This window comes from Podarcis vaucheri (genome assembly GCF_965113315.1).
Source record: "Podarcis vaucheri genome assembly, chromosome: 16".
Lineage (NCBI taxonomy): Eukaryota > Metazoa > Chordata > Lepidosauria > Squamata > Lacertidae > Podarcis > Podarcis vaucheri.
This window is the reverse complement of record NC_138754.1, coordinates 15,211,308-15,228,710: the sequence shown is the minus strand read 5'-3', so window position 1 is coordinate 15,228,710 and position 17,403 is coordinate 15,211,308. Positions and strand designations below refer to the sequence as shown.

Sequence of the window (17,403 nt, the reverse complement as noted above, 5' to 3'; positions counted from 1 at the left end):
TGCGGCGGCCTCTCCCAAGATGGCGCTAGAGCGGCGACTCGCTTCCCTTGCCGCGCCTCTTCCGTTACGCTACTTCCGCCGTAGCGGTGGCGGGCGAATTCAACGGCGAAGAGGATCTTGAAGCGAAGCCCCCGCAGGCCGCAATGGCGGGAGGAGGCCGCGCAGGGCCCAGGAGGGCTCGCTCCGCTGGGGAGGCCCGGGCAGGTGAGCGGGGAGGGGGTGACGTTACCAGAGGGCCGTTATAAGCAGGGGCGGTGGGGGGCAAAGAGAGGAAGAGGCGCCCATTTTGTGGGGGGCGGCAGTCGGTCAGGCCGTTTCCGTCTCTCCTTCAGCGCCCCTAGCCCCGCTCTTCCCTCCCTTTGGGGCGACCTTCAGGCCCCCTTGGCTGTGGGGTCCCGTTGGCTGGCGGCCTGGCTGCGCACGAAGGGACCCCGCCTAGGATCCTGCCACCAGGACGGGCGTCTGTCTTGCCCGAGCCCAGCCCGCCTGGGGCGGCGGCGGGAACGAGCAACATCCAGAGCGGCCGCCCAGGGGGATCGCGGGAGATCTTGGCGGATCCCCCCGGGGTTAGCTGCTGCTGAGCGCCCCCCCCCTCTCGGTCCCTTTCTCGCAGGTGCTGTTAATGCTGATGCTGCTTCTCCCTCGAGGCGGCGCCGGTCGGAGAGGATCGCGTCGCCCTCGGCTCAGCCCGTGTCGCAGGGGAAGTCGAGCCCGGTGGCGAGTAAAGTGCCAGGCGGCAAACTGGTGGGTGGAAACGTTTCTCCTGTTTTCCTGCCCAGGCTGCGATCAGGGCAGGAAACGCCTCAGCCTGTGTGTTTTCCCTGGGTGCGCTCCTCCTCCTTGAACTTTGACTGCTTCTACCAATGTGCTTTTTTGACAGCTGATGTGCCTAGGGAATTGTTAGCAAAAGGCTGGTGTTGGGGTTCTTTTGGACAGAAGGAGCATAACCCTTTCTACTAAGGTTCCCTTTCAACACTCACTTCAATTGTTACTTGCCTTCTCCACAGACATCTGGACCATTTGCAATGCGGCCGGTCACCGTGAAAAAGATCATGCCACGAAATCGGCAGGTATGTAGAGTTTCAGAGGCCTCGTGCCATTTTCTGCTAGTGCAGAGAGAGCCATCCATGGATTTTCTCTCTCTCTCTCCACCCTGACCTTTAGCCTCTTTGCACCCAGGACCCAGATTAGAGCCTAAACTGCAACATAGTATCCCCTTCAGATTAATGTTTTGTACTTACATGCCACTCTTTAGGGTGACCAGATGCAAAGATAGTTAAATCAAGTTTCCTGTTTTGAAATTCACAAATTTCCTTAGTAGTTAACTGGTTGCCCTAAGAATTGGACTATAACTCAACATCTTTTGAAGAATTGTACTGAAAGAAGACATGCTGGAGCTTCTGATGGAGGTTGGAAAAGCTGCTACCACCAAAAAATCTCCCTGCTGCTTGTAGATGTGTGATACTCTGCCCTTCACACCTGCTCACCACTTCTTCTTTTCATCTACACTTGGCTCTTAAAGAACAAGTAAATCCAAATACTGGCAAAATGTTAATGCTATAGTGCATCTACCTTAATTTGAAGATCAGGAGGGGACATGCAGACCCTGGATCAGACCCTGAATGCAGTGTTGGTCTGGGCCAGTTAACTGAATCTGAATCCTGGCAAGAAAGATGCCCTGTGGAAGAATGGTTCCATGTCTAAGAAATAGTTCTGTTACCTGTTCTGGATGAGATTGCACTCCCTCTGAAACAGGGAGGCAACCGCCTCAGGCGGCATGATCCATAGGAGCAGCAGTTTTGGCAGCAGAATGCATTTTCATTTGGGTTTTCTTTTCCTTTTTCCAAACCAGATAAAAGAAACAGCCTTAATTCCTCGTCGGAGTCCAAGGGTAAGTCTCAAGCACCAGGTTCTGTGGTTAACAGAAAGGCCACACCTTTCCATCAGGGCTGTGAACTTTAACTTGCCAATGTTGGAGCAGGGATGCTGTAAATGACAGACAAACTTGTTCCTATTATAATTATTATTTTAAGCCTCTTTAATTCTGGTGTGTCGCTGCACAAGGAAATGAAAAAAGAGCTATTTAAAGATGATCCCAACCCGCAATGTGATGGGTTGTTAATTTACAAATGAATATGGATATATTTGATACCTGAAAGGCACATAACATTGTTACTTTGGCTATATGCAAATAGGCTTAAATTAATTTGTTCCAAGGCAGGTAGTTAATCATTTGGCATTCTTGCTGGAGTATTCTTTTCTTTTTTCTTTTTTTAATATTATTTTTTATTGAATGATTTTATGTTACAAAAAAACAATACAGCCATACTACCACTAAATATAATTAAGAAATAAAAATTACATACATCAATATTTAGTTTGTTATTTACTATCTTATTTCCTCCCAAACATTGCATACAAAAAAACTCATATAAAGTATTCTTTTCAGCATAGCGTGCTAAGTCTGCCATCTGCAGAAGCCTTTCCTATTGAAGGTTAAGCTTGCATCTTCTCTTACAGAATTCATTAAAAGAAGACAAGGAAAACATTCCTCTGAGAGCCATAGAGGTTGAAAACATTCCTCTGAGAACCACAGAGGTTGAAACTAATGCCAAGGTGGAACTGAAGCCTTCTCCCCTGCACAGCTCTTTGCATCCTGAGGCCGAGGCCTTACCGGCAGGGACCGACCTCCTGCCCCCAGTCAGTGCTGATGACGAGCAAGAACTGGCCAGGCCAAAAAGAGTACGCCGGTCTTACAGCCGCCTGGAGAACCCCTTAAGCCACAGTTTCCTGGGGAGGCGACAAGAGTCTCCCAGCTCCGGCCTGTCGGACACTTCCACACCTACCCATGGCCCAGTCAAGCGGCAAACACTTTTTGGCTTTGATAAGCTTCTGGTTCCAGGTGAGCTCGCCAACATCTCTCCTGTGAACACAGCTGTTCCCCAGAAGTCAACAGTGGCAGAACCTGGAGCCATCAATGAGAGAGACACAGACATCCCAGGTATCTCATTTGTCAGGGAAAAACGAAGGAAGAAGAAGATGCCACAATTTGATGTAAGTATAACATTTCAGATTGAGCGTGGGAAGCATGAAAGGGGGACATAGCATGGACATTAAAGTCTGCACCAACTGGGCTCCTGGGGCTCCACTGCTGAAAAGAAAAGAGTCGCCTAACATCACTGCAATGTCAAGTGATTGACATGTGGGGGTCCCCAACCATCTGTCAAAATGGGCTTCCCAGGGACTTCGGGGGGTCAAGGTGGAGTGTAAATGCAATAAATAAGCCCTTCTGCTTACCTGCTTAAGAAAGCTGAAGAGCCATCCTGATGGGAGATGTCAGTCGCCAACCTGGCATCCTGAGATTTCCACAGTTGCAATTGGACACATGCCAGTCGCAAAACACCTGGAGAATTTCAAACATTGCCTGAAGGGCACGTGTGTGGAGACAGGAAACGGTTGGCCATATTTGCTAATGCCTTGAAAGCTGCTTCTACTGAGCAGCATTGCCCAATGGTTAGCACCCTGCTTAGATGTTTTCCCATCCCCATATCTAGCAGAATAATTGTAGGCTCATGTTCTTAATTTGCAGAGCCCTTCCAGTGGTAGAGTTCAGTCTTACTTGTCTCAGAACTTGGGTCACCTTGGCAGGGAATTTTGGGATTTTAACAAGTACAGCTTCCTATTTTCAATAAAGGGTGACAAGCACAGTTCCACAGGGCCCTATAATATGCATAAACAATAACATAGGTTTGCTTAATTTTTATAATATTTGAATCTTTTTTTTAACCACACACAGTTCATACATTAAGGTATACATTTCAAATACGCTTAACTCTCTAGAGCGCAGAATCTCATTTCTCCCTTTAGCGCTTTTGTGCTGCTAAAGTGTTGGCCTTTCTGGCACTTCCTGACCCAAGACCAGGCATGTCCAAAGTCTGTTTCAGGGACCTAATCCGGCCCGTGTGGCAGTTTATTTCCTGGCGTAAAATCTTTTAAAAATCTCAACAGCTTCAATCATAAAAAAGGATCAACAATTTCAACCCTAAAAAAAAGCTCAACAACTTCAATCCTAAAAAAAGGTTGGTTTCACTTCATCAAATCTGGCCCTCTTTGAAAAAAGTTTGGACACCACTAACTCTTATTTTGTAGGGTCACCAAAGTGGAGCCACCCTTTTAGCTAAAGCCTCTCTGTGCCTTTTCAGGTATCACAGCTGGATGAATGGGCAGCCCAGATGAACGCGGAGTTTGAAGAAGCAGAGAGATTTGACCTCCTTGTGGAATAAAGGCTCCTCTTTCACTGGAGCGCTGCCTGTCTGCTCACTGAGTGCTCTTTGTTCACAGATTTTGGGCTTGTCCTGTGGAGCTCTTACGGTTCTCCAAACCCAGAAAGCAGTACATCTCTTTGCTGCCAGGTGGACTTGGTGGCAAATTGCAAACTGGATAATGATGTTGTACAGGTCCAGCTGCGGGGTGATGACTTTCCCTTGAGTTCTGACACTGGCGGAGGCAAGGACGACAGATTTTGGCTGCATCCCATGTAATGCTTGCTAAATAGCCTGTCTTGTGCATTTGAAACATCACATCTGCATGATCTGCCTGTGTTCATTCTGTTTTTATTCTGTATTTTAAAAAGGCTGTTTATCCTTTTCTTCATAGGTTGGCAGGTAAATAATAATTACTTGGACTATTCAAAATGTGCTAAGGTATCATTGCACCACCAGAACATTGCTGTATTTTTAAATTCAGTGGGTTTTTCTAAAAAATATATATATTCTGTGTTGGCTTTCTGTGTTTATAATTCCTACTTTGGAGCATAGAGTGAAATACCAGCTCTTCTTGATTTTTAGGAGCGATACATTTTATTACTTTTTTTTTTGCAGTGAAATGTCACCAACAGAGTGACATTAGTCCATGGTTGGTAATTCTTATCATGTACTTGTTAATGGTGAGGTGGGGTGGTTGCCTGAGGCTCTTTCACTGGTTTTCTCTGGCTGTGTTTCTGTTTCTCAGTGCACTTGTTTAAGAGTAAGTACAGAAGAAATAATGGGCTTTCCCTCACTTCATGCTGACATTTCCCTGTTGGAAAAAGAACTCCCCCATGTACACCATTGGTTGGTTTGGAGAGTTTCTTCATGGTGACACAGTGTGTTGTATAAGCTAGCAGAAATGTCAAAAAGCACAAATTACTGGGAGGGTTGGGCAGTAAGGGAAGCGTGCCATGTTTGGGTTCAAAACATTTTATAGCAATAATATGTTTAATAAAAAAAATTCTTCCATGTTCATCCTTTCCTGGTTTTCCTTTGTAGTTCTGCTGGCTGGTCTTGTCCAGAGTGTTTATATTGATGTGTCCATAATAAATGACTTTTAAATCATGATAAATGCATGCCTCGCCAACTACTGCTGCAAGAGGCAAGCAGGGCAAGTTTCCTTAATGTGCCACATCTGCTGGCAGGATCCAAAGAATCAAGCCACTAGCTCCACACAGCAGACAAGAGCCTCTAGGCTTGTTAGAGCGCTAGAGTAATAACAGCGGAGGAACGTATGAGCAGCAAAATCTCTGGCTAAGAGCTTCCTTGGAGGGTGAAGAAAGTCATTCTCTCTCTCTGTCTCCACAAGATTGAGAGCCCTTGCCTGCTTTTAGAGAGAAAGACGACGTGAAATGGAGCCACAGAGTTAAACTTCCCTGGAAATCTCAGTTTTCAATGAAAAGACAATGCCAGAAGTTGGAGAGATGGCGGAATGCATTTCCAGTGTGGCTTAGAGCAGCTTCAGCATAGCCTATCCTTGTTGTGAGCAAACTAGAGAAGACCTGTGCAAACGGTCTTGAGCAGATGCTCAACGACTGAACCATGGTCCTTCCATAGGAGGTGGAGTGAGTAGGATTAGGCTTGACTTTCTAAAACACCTGCCTACCAGCAGCTCAGCAGCTGGACACTACAACCATCCTGGATGTCAATTCTGCCCTGTTTCCGTTACTGCATTGTTCTGTGTTGCGATCAAAGGAGAATCTTATTTGGCTGCTGTTCCATTCATGTATTGGAGAGCAAAGCAACTGCAGCCTGCCAGCTGATGATGTGAGAAAGTGTGTGTATCTTTAGGCTACGTAGAATTTAACTTGACCTTTTAGGCTAGTTGCCTACACATGTGAGTAAAAGGGGACCTGATATATCTTAACAGCTTGAAAGGGGAGACCCAAAGCTTCTCAGCTGCTTGCTCTGAATCAGTTTTTAGTGGCTGTTATCAAATGCTACCTGTAAGTGTCCTTAAAGTGAATTTGTAAGAAGGAAGCACTTTGTTTCAGCACCAACAGGTGTGGGGAAACTCTGGCTCTCCAGATGTTGGACTCTGGTTTTTATTGGCTCTGGTCAGTGTGACCGGTGGTCAGGAATTATGAGAGTTGTAGTCCAGCAAGCTTTGCGGACGGGAGGGTGGGTACCAGTTTCATACTATTGCTCTATCTATGAAACTCAGAATCGTAGTGTTGGAAGGGATCCTAAAATCCACCCCCCTGCAATGCAGGATTGAACCTGCAACCTTGGCATTATCAGCACCACACTCTAACCAACTGATCTATCTAAAGAGTCTTAATCAATTGGTTCAATCCACATGTGTTTGCATATAAGTAGTTTGTGCCCTCCCCCCCCAAAAAAAGTAAACACCAAAGCATACTCAGCATCTCCTGGTCAGGCTGGAGAAGATCTCTATCTGAGATACTGGAGAGCAGCTTACCTATAAAGGCTTCCCTGTTGTCCCACCAAAAGATACAGAAGGGATGGATCAAGATCCTGGCATCTACATAGGGTGGGCTTTGCTGTTGACTAAGTTGTGAGAAGCATTTTTGTGAAACGTCTAAAATTGCCAAATAGGACCTGAGAGAGCTTCCTCTCCTGGATGTTGGATTTGTCATACTAATTGATAAATCCTGCAAATGATGCTGTTTCAATGGATGGAGTAGTTAGGGGAAGGGGGGAGCTCTGGCGATTGGGTGCTGCTGTACAGATTACAGTAATTTCTCTTTGGCTTTAACCTGCTCTGCGTCTTTGCTTACCCATTGAGTTCCTGCCAGTCACAGAGGAGCAACCACATAGCAAGGCCACGTGTGACCTTGCCAGTGTCACTGCTCGAGGGCAGAGGAGCCGCACTATTGATCTTTGCTTATTGCTGGCGACAAGAGGCGGGGGGAGCTCCTGCTTGGCTTAAAGCTTTCCGAGTTGCCTCCAGGGGGTTATTGCAGGAGGCAGTCTTAACCCTTGGAGAAGATCTGAAAGTCATGCTGATGGCAAATGTCTCAACCAAGACTGCAGAAAGTTTGCTCTGTAAATGTCTATGGGTGATACATAAATGTGGCATCAAATAACTCCAACATTTAATTACGGGATTGTACTCCCTCCTCACATGCCACAATGCATCAATATTGTATTAATACAGTAGCTTAGAGGCCAGGAAAAGCGCTCTCGGGTATACACATATTTATGTACTGGTGCTTTTGGGTGCTTCGTTGGCTTGGCTGAGCCTAGATCGTTCCTCCGGCAGTCTCTCACGTGTACCATAATCCCCTCTCACAACAATAGTGTGCAGGAATGGGTGCCACTGGTTGCTTTAAAAAAAATAAATAATCACTGTTGATTTTCTGTGTCTAAATGGCCAGTCTGTGTGCTGGTGTGTGCTGTTACAGGCTAAGCCTTGTGCAAACTTCAGCTGAGATACAGAAAGCCGGTGCAGTGGTTTCACAGCAGCTGAACATCCTTGTTGCTCATCCTTGCCTACGATGAGCTGGACTTAAGGCATTGGCTCCAAAATCTATTCCTCAGCGACCAAGTGCCAAAGATGACACACAGAAGCAGAGATTAGTAAAACAAGACCATAAGGTTATTTACAGGCATAATGTTGGGGTGGCATATGGGGCCCAGGATCCTGCTGTGGGGCAGCCAGAGTGCTGGCCAATGTCTCGTTCTCCCAGGCCAGTGGATAGGAACTGGAAGTAGTTACCATAGCTGGCCAACAGAGAAAGGCCACCCCAGCATGTGCATTTCTGGTAGGCCCTGTACCCACCCAAGGCCCCTTATACCCTCCAATATTTCTCAAATTAAAGGCAAAGTGGGACATTCTGGGATCAAATCAGAAACGGACAGCTTCTGTAAATCTGGGACTGTCCCTGGAAAATAGGGACATTTGGAAGGTCTGTCTTATGTGGTAGGTAATAATCTTGTTTAGCTATGATTCCATGAATCTATGAGCAGGGCGGGAGAGGGGTGAGGCAAAGCATATGTCACAACAGCTCGGCCTGCTTCTCTCTGCTTGATGAGATGCTCCAGTGCCCATCATATTGACATTTCACACTTCTGCTCCACTGAGCCAAGCGGGGTGGTTAAATAATCGAGTCAGGCAGGGAGAGACTTGGCAGTTGGTGCAACAGAGTGAGCCCAGCGGAGCCCAGTTTTCCAGGATGAGCGCCTCAGCCATCCGCCGAAAGTCCTACAAGAGAGCCCAAGAGGAAGCCGGGCTGTTCTCCCCCGTCCACTGGGAGGGCGACAAGGGCAGCAACGGAGACGTTCCGGCTGGGAAGCTGCAGGTCATGGAAAAGTTCTTCACGCCTGTCCGGCAGACCAAGGAGAACAAGGGGGCCTCCTCCTCTTCCTCCACCGACTTGGGGCTCAGGGACTGCAGCAGCTGCCACCAGCAGTGGGCCGAGAGCCGGAGCGGCCACTTCTCCACGCTCTCGTCATCCTCGGCCTCCTCCACCTCGGCCTCCACCTCAGCCTCCAGCTCGGCCTCGTGGTCCTCTGAAGCCAGCCTGGACAAAGAGGCCTTCTTGCTGACCAGCCCTCGCTACCACCCCCAGCACTCGCAGTCCTGCGTGGACCTTTCGGGAGAAGCCAGGGCCTTCCACCGCAGTCGGGAGGAAGAAATGGCAGAGTTTGAGGAGGAGGAAGCTCCAGGCTCCTTCAGCCGCTTGAGGAAAGGACAGAGCAAGAGTGCCGACCGGCTGGGCAACCGCCACGGCCTGCAGTCGCAGCCTGGCCAACCCGACGGCGTGGACAGACACCTCTACAAGGCCACCAGCCTGGAGCGCAGCCTCGCCTTCAGCGAGCAGGCGGAAATCCTGGCCCCGCGACAGCCCCACTACGCCGGGGCTCCAGCGCCAAGCAAAGGCATCTTGAAAAACGGGACGGTGGCCGGTGGTGACTGGCTGCGGAAGGCCAAGTCCATTGAGACCATCACTGTGCGGTCTGTAGGGAAGGAGCCTCCGTCTGCCCCCGGGCCTGCTAGGCCTCTCCAGAGGGAGAAGCAGCCTCCAAACAGCTTGGATCTGAGCGCCCCCAAAAAGCCCCCCGTCACGGAAAGGATGAAGCTGGTGGAGGAGAAGCTCCGCTTCTCAGAGTTCCTGAACGAGATCACCCAGCAGGTGATGAGCCCCTCCAGCCTCAGTTCGCTGGGCTGGAAGCCCCCAGAGCCCTCCCTGGCCAGCAAGGCCCCCAGCACCGACGGGTCAGACTCGAAAGGCTCCAGCAGCAAAGGCAGCTCCCCAGGGTCCTTGCTGGAGATGGCTGAGGCGAAAGCAGAGGCAGCGGCAAGGAGGAGGACGGGGCAGGCCGAGGCCAAGGCAGACGCCCTTCCCAGCCCCCACAGCAGACCCCAAGCCAGCCTGGCCTTTGGCAGGGCCACAGATGAGGCCAGTACCAGTCCGGAACTGGTGCCCTTCGCTCACTTGCCAGCTAAGCTGGGGAGTTTGCCTAAGCTGCCAGGAGAGGCAGCCAAGCGGCCGAAGAAGCCCAGCGAGGCCAAAGGTGGACACGGGCAGGAGGCCAAGAGGCTGGAACAGCCCCTCAAGAAAGCAGAGAAGGGCCTTCCCACCGGAGGGACAGCCGAGAAAGCCAACCCCCTGGAAGAGCACGAGGGTGTAGCCGTGAAGAAGAGGATGCACAACAGCAAGGTATGGGGGCCTGGCAGGGGCCTGTGGGGTTTCCTCCTCGGAGTGCCTTTCCCTGCCAACCTGCTGCCCCACACCATTAACAAAACCCAGGTGAACTGCCAAAGGCTCACACCTTCTAGGCGGCCCATTAAATCTCAATGATGGAAAAGCACTCTGTACATGTTCAGTCAGGCCACAGGGTCTGATAACCTGAGGTCGAGCCGCACAATTTAGGAGGGACTTGAACTTGCATTTCCTGTGCATTTTCAAAGGCCACACACTATGTTTTTCATTTGGCTAACTAGAGAGCACAAACCTTTAATGGCACGTGGCCTTACCCGGCTATGTTCTGTTCCCTTTTCATAAACCTATGGGGCACTTGGAATATGATGCCCAGTTCTAGCCATCGCATCCCAAAATGAATACTTGGGAAGGTGCAGAAATGGGTGACTAAAATGATTAGGGGGTTTCAGGAAGACCCATTTGTGAAAGGCTAATTTTTTGGGTGGGGGATGAGGAAGAGAAGACTACAGGTGGGGGAACATGATGGAGACTTTAAAAATAATAAAGGTCTCTACAATATCCTTTCTGATGTGAAGCAATCAGTATTCTGCATGTAGCTGTATTGGATAACCACTCTATAACATTGGCTCATTGGTCCCAGAGTTCCCAGATTTGGGGCAGGGCATGTCCAAGTTGGGAAGATGCAATCCTATTTCTCCTCTAATGCATAGGAAAATGTTTCTGGAGTTGGGGACACTGACTCATCTGGTAGGTGTGTGTGTTTAAACTTGTTGTCACAATCTTAAATGGTAGTATCTTTGCTTTAAAGAATAATTTAAAAATGAAAGTATGGAGATTAATTTTCTCTTTTGTTTTTATCCCCAGGAGCTGCTGGCAGAGGCAGAACAACCTGTGTGAGTATGCAAATCAGCACTTGGTTGACCCAGGGTCTTCCTCCAGGGATCATCTTCCAGCACCTATCCTCTCCCTTCATGGGGCAGCAGTAGCAAAGCAGGAAGCCAGTGGTAAAAGTTCTACCTGCTTTGCGGTTGCCCTGGCTGCTGCTCCCTTTCTTGCTGCTGCTGCTGCTGCTTGCTTAAGACACTGCAGCTACAGGTATCAAACCGCCTACCACCTGCAGAGATTTTGATCCTCTGCTGCTGTTCGCTAGAATTGCTTCTCCATCTCATGTACACACTCCCTACTGTCATTACAGGCCCTCACAGGAGCAGGAGCCAGCATCCTCAGCGCAGAAGGAGGAAGCAGATGCCAAACCCAGAACGGCTCAGCGAGACCTGCAGAAAACCTGGGACGAGCTGGACGCTCTAAAAGAAAAATTCAGCAGGTGACGTGTCAAAAGCACAGTGGTCAGGGCTCACCCTGTATTCAGGATTTGTGAAAGAGTTTTTTTCCAGGCCAACTTGCATGTGGCAGGGAGGAGTTTGCTCTCAAAGCCCCGCCCTTTGGGGGAGGAGCAAAAGATGCTTCAATTGGATTAATGCAACCAATTGATATATTAATATATAGAGTAATTTTGTGCAGGACTTTGGCTCAGAGTTTTTGCTGTCATGACTGTATTTCCTTCCTTTCAGGCTTCAGGAAGACTATTCCAACACACGCCTCACTAACCAGCTGCTGGAAGACAGACTCCAGATTATTGTAAGGGAAACGTTAAAAAACTGAATGAATAAATTTGGTTCTCGCCATTATATTATACATACTGGCAAAAAGCAAAAATACATCGCCACTGGGAACTATACCACTGTGCTATGTCAAAACATGCATGAAGTTATCAAGATGATGGTTCCTTTTTTAGCAGCCACACGTCCAGCTGCTAGTGAGAAAAAGATTCTCACCACCCTGCCTCTTTAGAGTAGCAGCTCCTAAAAGTATGGGAGACGAGTTATATGGTCAAACTAATGGATCTTGTTGGAAGAAGAGAAGGAATATAATTATTTCTTTGAAAAGCGGAGCTTTTTTTCTTCTTATTCTGGAGCCAGTAAGTTCAGAGCACAACCCAGTGCCCTATGAATAAGGTTGTAAAAAGAGAAGACAACATTGAGCCCCACTGAAATAGATGCACAGCAAGACTCACTTAGGCCCATTTATCTTTGTGGGTCTATTCTAGATGGACCCACCCCAATATGTTTAAATACATAGCTGTTTTTGCTTTTTTATTATTATATTGTATTCCCTCTGCATCCCTGTCCCCCTTACAGTAACTGGCCCCTAGGCTTGTCGCAAGAAATGTACTTAAATTACCGTACTTATCTAATGAAGTTACACTTTGCAACACCAATTAGAGTGTATTCTATTTGTATTGTTATGCCTTCTGCTCTCTCTGTCTCGCTCTCTTTCTGGCCTCCTTTGCTGACTTGCCTCCCCGCCCCATGCTTTCCTCACAACAGGCTCAGAGCATGGCTGAAGAAAAGCAAACTTTGAACCAGCGGATCAATGAGTTGCTGGAGAGGCTGATCAGTGCCCAAAACACAATTTGCACCTTGGAGAAAATTAACGTGAGTACTTTGATCAACGTACTTTTTCTTTGGGGGGGGGGTGAGGAGAGAAAGGTATAACAACAGAATAATGGAGGAGAAGTTGAATCATGGGAGGTCCAATTTCCTCTGCCCCACTACTCTAGCGGGGGAAATTCAGAGTGCGAGACCATTCCTAACAAAAGGCTCTTGAAATTCTACTTCAAGACCTCTATAGGAGGAGAGCGCAGCACCCCGCAGGTTAGATTGATCTCACTTATCCATCAAGAGGTTTCTCCTACTGCCCTCTTGCTCCTCTTTTGAAACCTCCTTAGATCTAGTCCTGCCCTCTCTCTGGGGCAGCGGAGAAAAGAAGCAGCCTTTTCCCACTGCTGTGTGTGATGGTGCTGCTGGCAAGAGCCTTTCCAATATTTGCCATTGCTATTGTTGCCCCAGTCTTCTCTTATCCAGTTCCTTCAACTTTTCCTCATTTTCCATACAGGCAGCTCCCTGTTTATGCAGGTCTTGCGTTCCAAGGCACCGCACACATCTGTGAAATCGCATATAATTGAAACCCATTGAAAAACCCCGCAAACAAACCACTCCATCCCTATCCCACCCTTTTAGTGATTTTTCAGTGACTTCAGGATTCAGCTTGATGCGTTTATACACGGTTGTACACATCTTGAATGTGCATAAACCGCTCTCCTCCAAATCTGTTCCACTTTACAGGGGCAAACCTATTTATAGCATATCCTCAAGCTACAAGACCTGCTGGGATTTTTTGGGGAGGGAAGGCCATTACCTAAATGGTCTGAATGGTCTTTGCTCTCTCTCCACTCACAGATCTCAGGGCTGCTGGCAAAGCCCAGCCTGGAAAAGCAGCGGCGCAGTGGGAAGGACGAGTCTCCCTCCGACAGCCTCTGCTCTCTGCACATTCTGGATGTCGCGCCCCCTCCTGCTTTCATGGATGGCGCCTCTGATACGCAAACCACCCCGAACCAGTCCGACTCAGCCACTGAAACCAGCAAGCTGGGCTGCAGCTCTGAATCGGACACAGCAGCCGGGCCTAGCGAGGAGAGGAGCCTCCTGCTGAAGTACGAAGCGGCCCTGGTGGCACCGTCCCCAGAAGGGCCAAAGAGACACAGCAAGAGCCACACCCGGGCCACAGCCTTCATCCCCTGGAAGCAGAAGTCCACCACGTTCTCAACGCAAGACACGAATTCGACAGAAAGCGAGTGCAGTGGGGAGGAGGAAGCAGCCCCGCTTTGCCCCCTCCCAGCCCCGCGCTTCCTATATTTGAGGCAGGAGGCCCTGGTGGCCCCGCCGGGGCCCAGCAGCCATTTCCCAGCCTTGCCCACACTGCAGACAGAGGTCTTTGAAGCAGCCCACCTGCCTGCCCCCACCAACCTGCTGCCCAGTGGGAAGCTTGAGGAGATGGTGCCAGAAATGAGCAGCTCTGAGAGCTCTGAGGATGGCGAGGTCTCCTGGAGCCCTGGCTTGGTGGAGAAGACATCAGGAGGACCCCACCTGGATTACCAGTCGGCCCAAAAAATGCTTGACGGCCTGCTGCAGAAGAGCCGCCGGGGGAATGAACCACCCAAAGCGGGCAGGTTGGAAGGCTTCCGCTTAGCTGGTGCCACAGAGGGGAACGGAGCAGGCCGGGGCCTCCCTCACTACCACCAGCAGCACAGGATCCGTTACTACCAAGGGTTCCCGAGTCCTGAGGAGGGAAAGAGCTACCCATGCCCCCTGGGCACCAAGGGGGCAGTGGTGGGGCTAGAGGGCAGCGATGCTGCACAAGATTCTACATCCCTCTGAGATGGGATGAAAAGAAGCTGCTCCCTTAGCCATGCCATACTTCCCACCTCCTGCAATCCACGGGACTGTCTTTCCTTACTCAGTGGTGAAGAAAAAGCACTCTGCACGTGACTCAGATGAACTTTCTCCTTTAGCCTTATCTTCATATGAATCAGGGCCTGAACCGGGTCCTGAGCTAAGCTCCTGGACCCCATGGGAACCTTGGCCAGCCCCTTTCCCACCTCTCCTCCAGGTGTAACTTTTGGTTGTAATTCAATCCCCGTTTTGATTTAAAAAGCATCAGCAGCAGCTACCTATATTAAATCTCTGTCTTGTAGTTTGGAAAGTTTATTTTAGTGAAGAGGAAATCTGATGATGTGCTTCTTCTTTCGTAACAAATGGGGCGCAACTTTATTTACAGCGTGAAGCACGTCACACTGAAGTTCAGACACATGAGAAGCAGTCACCTAAAGGACAATTCACTATTTGCATTCAGAAGTGTGTGTTGTTGTTGTTTAAAGATAATTCCCGTAAGGCAGAGCTTTCCAAACTTTTCATGTTGGTGACACTCTTTTTAGACATGCATCATTTCGCAACACAGTAATTCAGCTTTACAATGATACCTCGGGTAACGAACTTAATTCATTCCAGAGGTCTGTTCTGTTCTTAACCTGAAACTGTTCTTAAGCTCACGGGGCTTCCCACTGCCACCACACCACCGGCGTGCAATTTCCATTCTCATCCTGAGGCAAAGTTCTCAACCCAAGGTACTACTTTCGGGTTAGCGGAGTTTGTAACCCAAAATGTTTGTAATCTGAGCTACCACTGTACTAGCAAACTGGAGGTTAAATGAACGTATTCATGTGACACATCTACACAGTTTAGAAAGCTCTGCCGTAAGGGCTTAGTATGGCAAAGAGTGATCTAATTTTCTAACCAGGCTTTTACCTGTAAGCATTGTATCAGGCCAGCACTGTTCTTGTGGGTTTTCGCTGGGTGGTTGTTAGCTTTTGAAGCCTATGAACTAGAAAATGTATAAGCAACTAGAATTCTAAACAGGTCATATGGGTTTACCATTCATCTTCAACATTTTCCCACCTCCTAGATCAAAAGAATGATGGCTCAAAATAATGCCTTCTTGGGGAAGGTACAATTTGGGATAACAGGATTTAAACTAAAATTAAGTGACAACTTAATTTTAATTTTCTATTGTGGAAATCCTGGTGGAGTATTTTTCTTTTATTTTCATCCCTCAGATGTGCACAGAACCGGCAAACTATGTGACGAAAAACAATACTGGGCAGCAATCTGATAAGCATGTGTGGAGCACTTAAGATTGCTTTTGTTTCTTTTCTGCTGTGCTTCTCGTAAATATACATAATTGTTTGGAAAGGAAATCTGACTTTAATGTAAATAAATTTATCAACACAAGCATATTAAAATTAAATCAAAATCAGTTAAAGGCTGGGTTTTTAATTAATATACTGGAGAGAGAGAGAGAGAGAAATATATGACTTCTGAGCATAGTGTCATGTTTTATTGTTTATTATAGCAAGCCTTCACGGTGCTAGAAGCCAGAGGATGCCACTCGTATCTCTAAGCACAGCAATGTTTGTCCACAGGCATAAGCTACACAAGCATAGTGGATCCTCCACATCCAGAGGCTTTCTACCTTTCAGTAAACGAGTTGTTCCTCACCTGGTTCTTCCCCTGCCCTCCAAGAATAGGATAGAGGCGGTGAAGAAGGATGTCGGTGTCTCCCATCCCTCTTCCCACCTCTGGCAAGGGTGCCCACCTCATTCTCCGGGAACAGAGTTGTCTCACCCGAGCCCTCCTCGACAGTGGCGTAGCGTGGGGGGTGCAGGGGGGCCCGGCCGCACCGGGCGCAACATCTGGGGGTTAGGGTTAGGGGGCGCAAATCCACGGGTTAGGGGGCGCAAATCCACGGGTTAGGGGGCACAAATCCACGGGTTAGGGGGCACAAATTACTTGCCTTGCCCCGGGTGCTGACAACCCACGCTACGCCACTGCTCCTCGAGTCCTCTCCTCCCACTCAGGGGTTTATGACGTCCCCGAGGGCACTCACTGAGATCTCCAGAGAAGGGCGCTCGAGCTGTAATAAGAAACAGACGCCGATTCTGCCTTAAAAATAAAAATATCCCACTCCCCTGTCTCACTCAATGGAGGCGGTGGGGTAGACTGCTGCAGCACATGGGGGCTGCCTCTGGGCAGATGCAGCGTGCTCATGGAGCTAGAGACTTGGAGCGCAGCGTCCGCCCGCTCTTGAAGTCCTGCCATCGCCTGCAGGTGGACTGCGCTGAGCCAGGGAGGCTCCAAGCAGCCCTTCCAAAAGAGAGACTCTGGGAGAGGGAGGTGGCCGGTTTGGAGTGTGCTGCTTAGGAGATTCCCCCGTTGGTGTGTGTGTGGCGCCCTCTGCACATGCTCTACGGTACCTAAGGAACCGGAGCTCCGCGACGGCCCGCTTGCAGCTGCTCCTCCGGGATCGCTGCCCTCTGGAGAAAGGCGCTGCGGGATAAGGTCGGGTGGAAGTGCGCCATCTTGAAGCTGCAGAGGGCGCCGCCACCGAGGGCACTAAAGACGCCATCTTGCGAGAGGCACCAGAGGCGGAAGTGAATCCTCACAACTGGAAAGGATCAGGCTGCTCTTGTGTGCAGTCTTCTGGGTGTAGTCCTGGCGAAGTCAAGAGAAAGAGCACTTTCCCAAGAGTACCCTTTAGCCTGGCCAGGAATGGGGGAGAGATTTGAATCAGTTTGCAGACCAGCCTCACCCACGAGCTGTGCTTTTTTTCAGGAGGTCCTCAAAGGCACCTCTTTTCTGTTGTTAAAAAGTGTGGCAGTTACTGCAACAACTTCATACTGAGTACCGGCACCTATTTTTCTAGAAAGAAAGCACTGCCCGTGAGCATACCCTCCAACATTTCTCTAATAAAAACAGGGAAATACTATTTAATAAACATAAACATAAACTTTATTATTTATACCTCGTCTATCTGACTGGTTTGCCCCAGCCATTCTGGGTGGCTTCCAACATATATAAAAACATAATAAAACATTTTAACTACTTTAAAAAAAAACTTCCTTGTACAGGGCCACCTTCAGATGTTATCCTCCAACACGTCTCCAATGAAAATAGGGAAGTCCTAAGGAAAAGTGGGACATTTCTGATTTGATCCCAGAATGTCCTGCTTTTCCT

At 48.8% G+C, this 17,403-nt stretch overlaps 2 protein-coding genes across 2 annotated transcripts in view; both read left to right on the top strand.

Moving 5' to 3' along the window:
• LOC309521269 (uncharacterized protein) overlaps positions 1 to 15,646 on the top strand; it is a 104,693-nt gene extending 89,047 nt beyond the window's left edge. The window contains exons 2-7 of the mRNA XM_082203589.1: positions 9,917 to 9,934; positions 10,802 to 10,830; positions 11,133 to 11,261; positions 11,509 to 11,575; positions 12,325 to 12,432; positions 13,237 to 15,646. Coding sequence (XP_082059715.1) covers positions 9,920 to 9,934; positions 10,802 to 10,830; positions 11,133 to 11,261; positions 11,509 to 11,575; positions 12,325 to 12,432; positions 13,237 to 14,211 — 1,323 coding nt within the window. The 5' untranslated portion in view covers positions 9,917 to 9,919 and the 3' untranslated portion in view covers positions 14,212 to 15,646. The remainder of the gene's footprint in view (positions 1 to 9,916; positions 9,935 to 10,801; positions 10,831 to 11,132; positions 11,262 to 11,508; positions 11,576 to 12,324; positions 12,433 to 13,236) is intronic.
• On the top strand, positions 4 to 5,280 carry CDCA5 (cell division cycle associated 5). Its single transcript, XM_082203605.1, has 6 exons — positions 4 to 204; positions 614 to 744; positions 1,008 to 1,070; positions 1,853 to 1,891; positions 2,521 to 3,054; positions 4,203 to 5,280. The coding sequence occupies exons 1-6, from the start codon at positions 144 to 146 to the stop codon at positions 4,281 to 4,283; spliced, it is 909 nt and encodes a 302-aa protein (XP_082059731.1). The 5' UTR covers positions 4 to 143; the 3' UTR covers positions 4,284 to 5,280.
• Positions 15,647 to 17,403: the final 1,757 nt, after the last annotated feature.

Excerpts from the sequence above, each read along its gene's own strand:
- CDCA5 (XM_082203605.1), top strand. The coding sequence starts at position 144 with ATGGCGGGAGGAGGCCGCGCAGGGCCCAGGAGGGCTCGCTCCGCTGGG. Across the intron at positions 1,071-1,852 it reads TCATGCCACGAAATCGGCAG|ATAAAAGAAACAGCCTTAAT; the intron begins GTATGTAGAGTT and ends TTTCCAAACCAG. Across the intron at positions 1,892-2,520 it reads TTCCTCGTCGGAGTCCAAGG|AATTCATTAAAAGAAGACAA; the intron begins GTAAGTCTCAAG and ends CTTCTCTTACAG.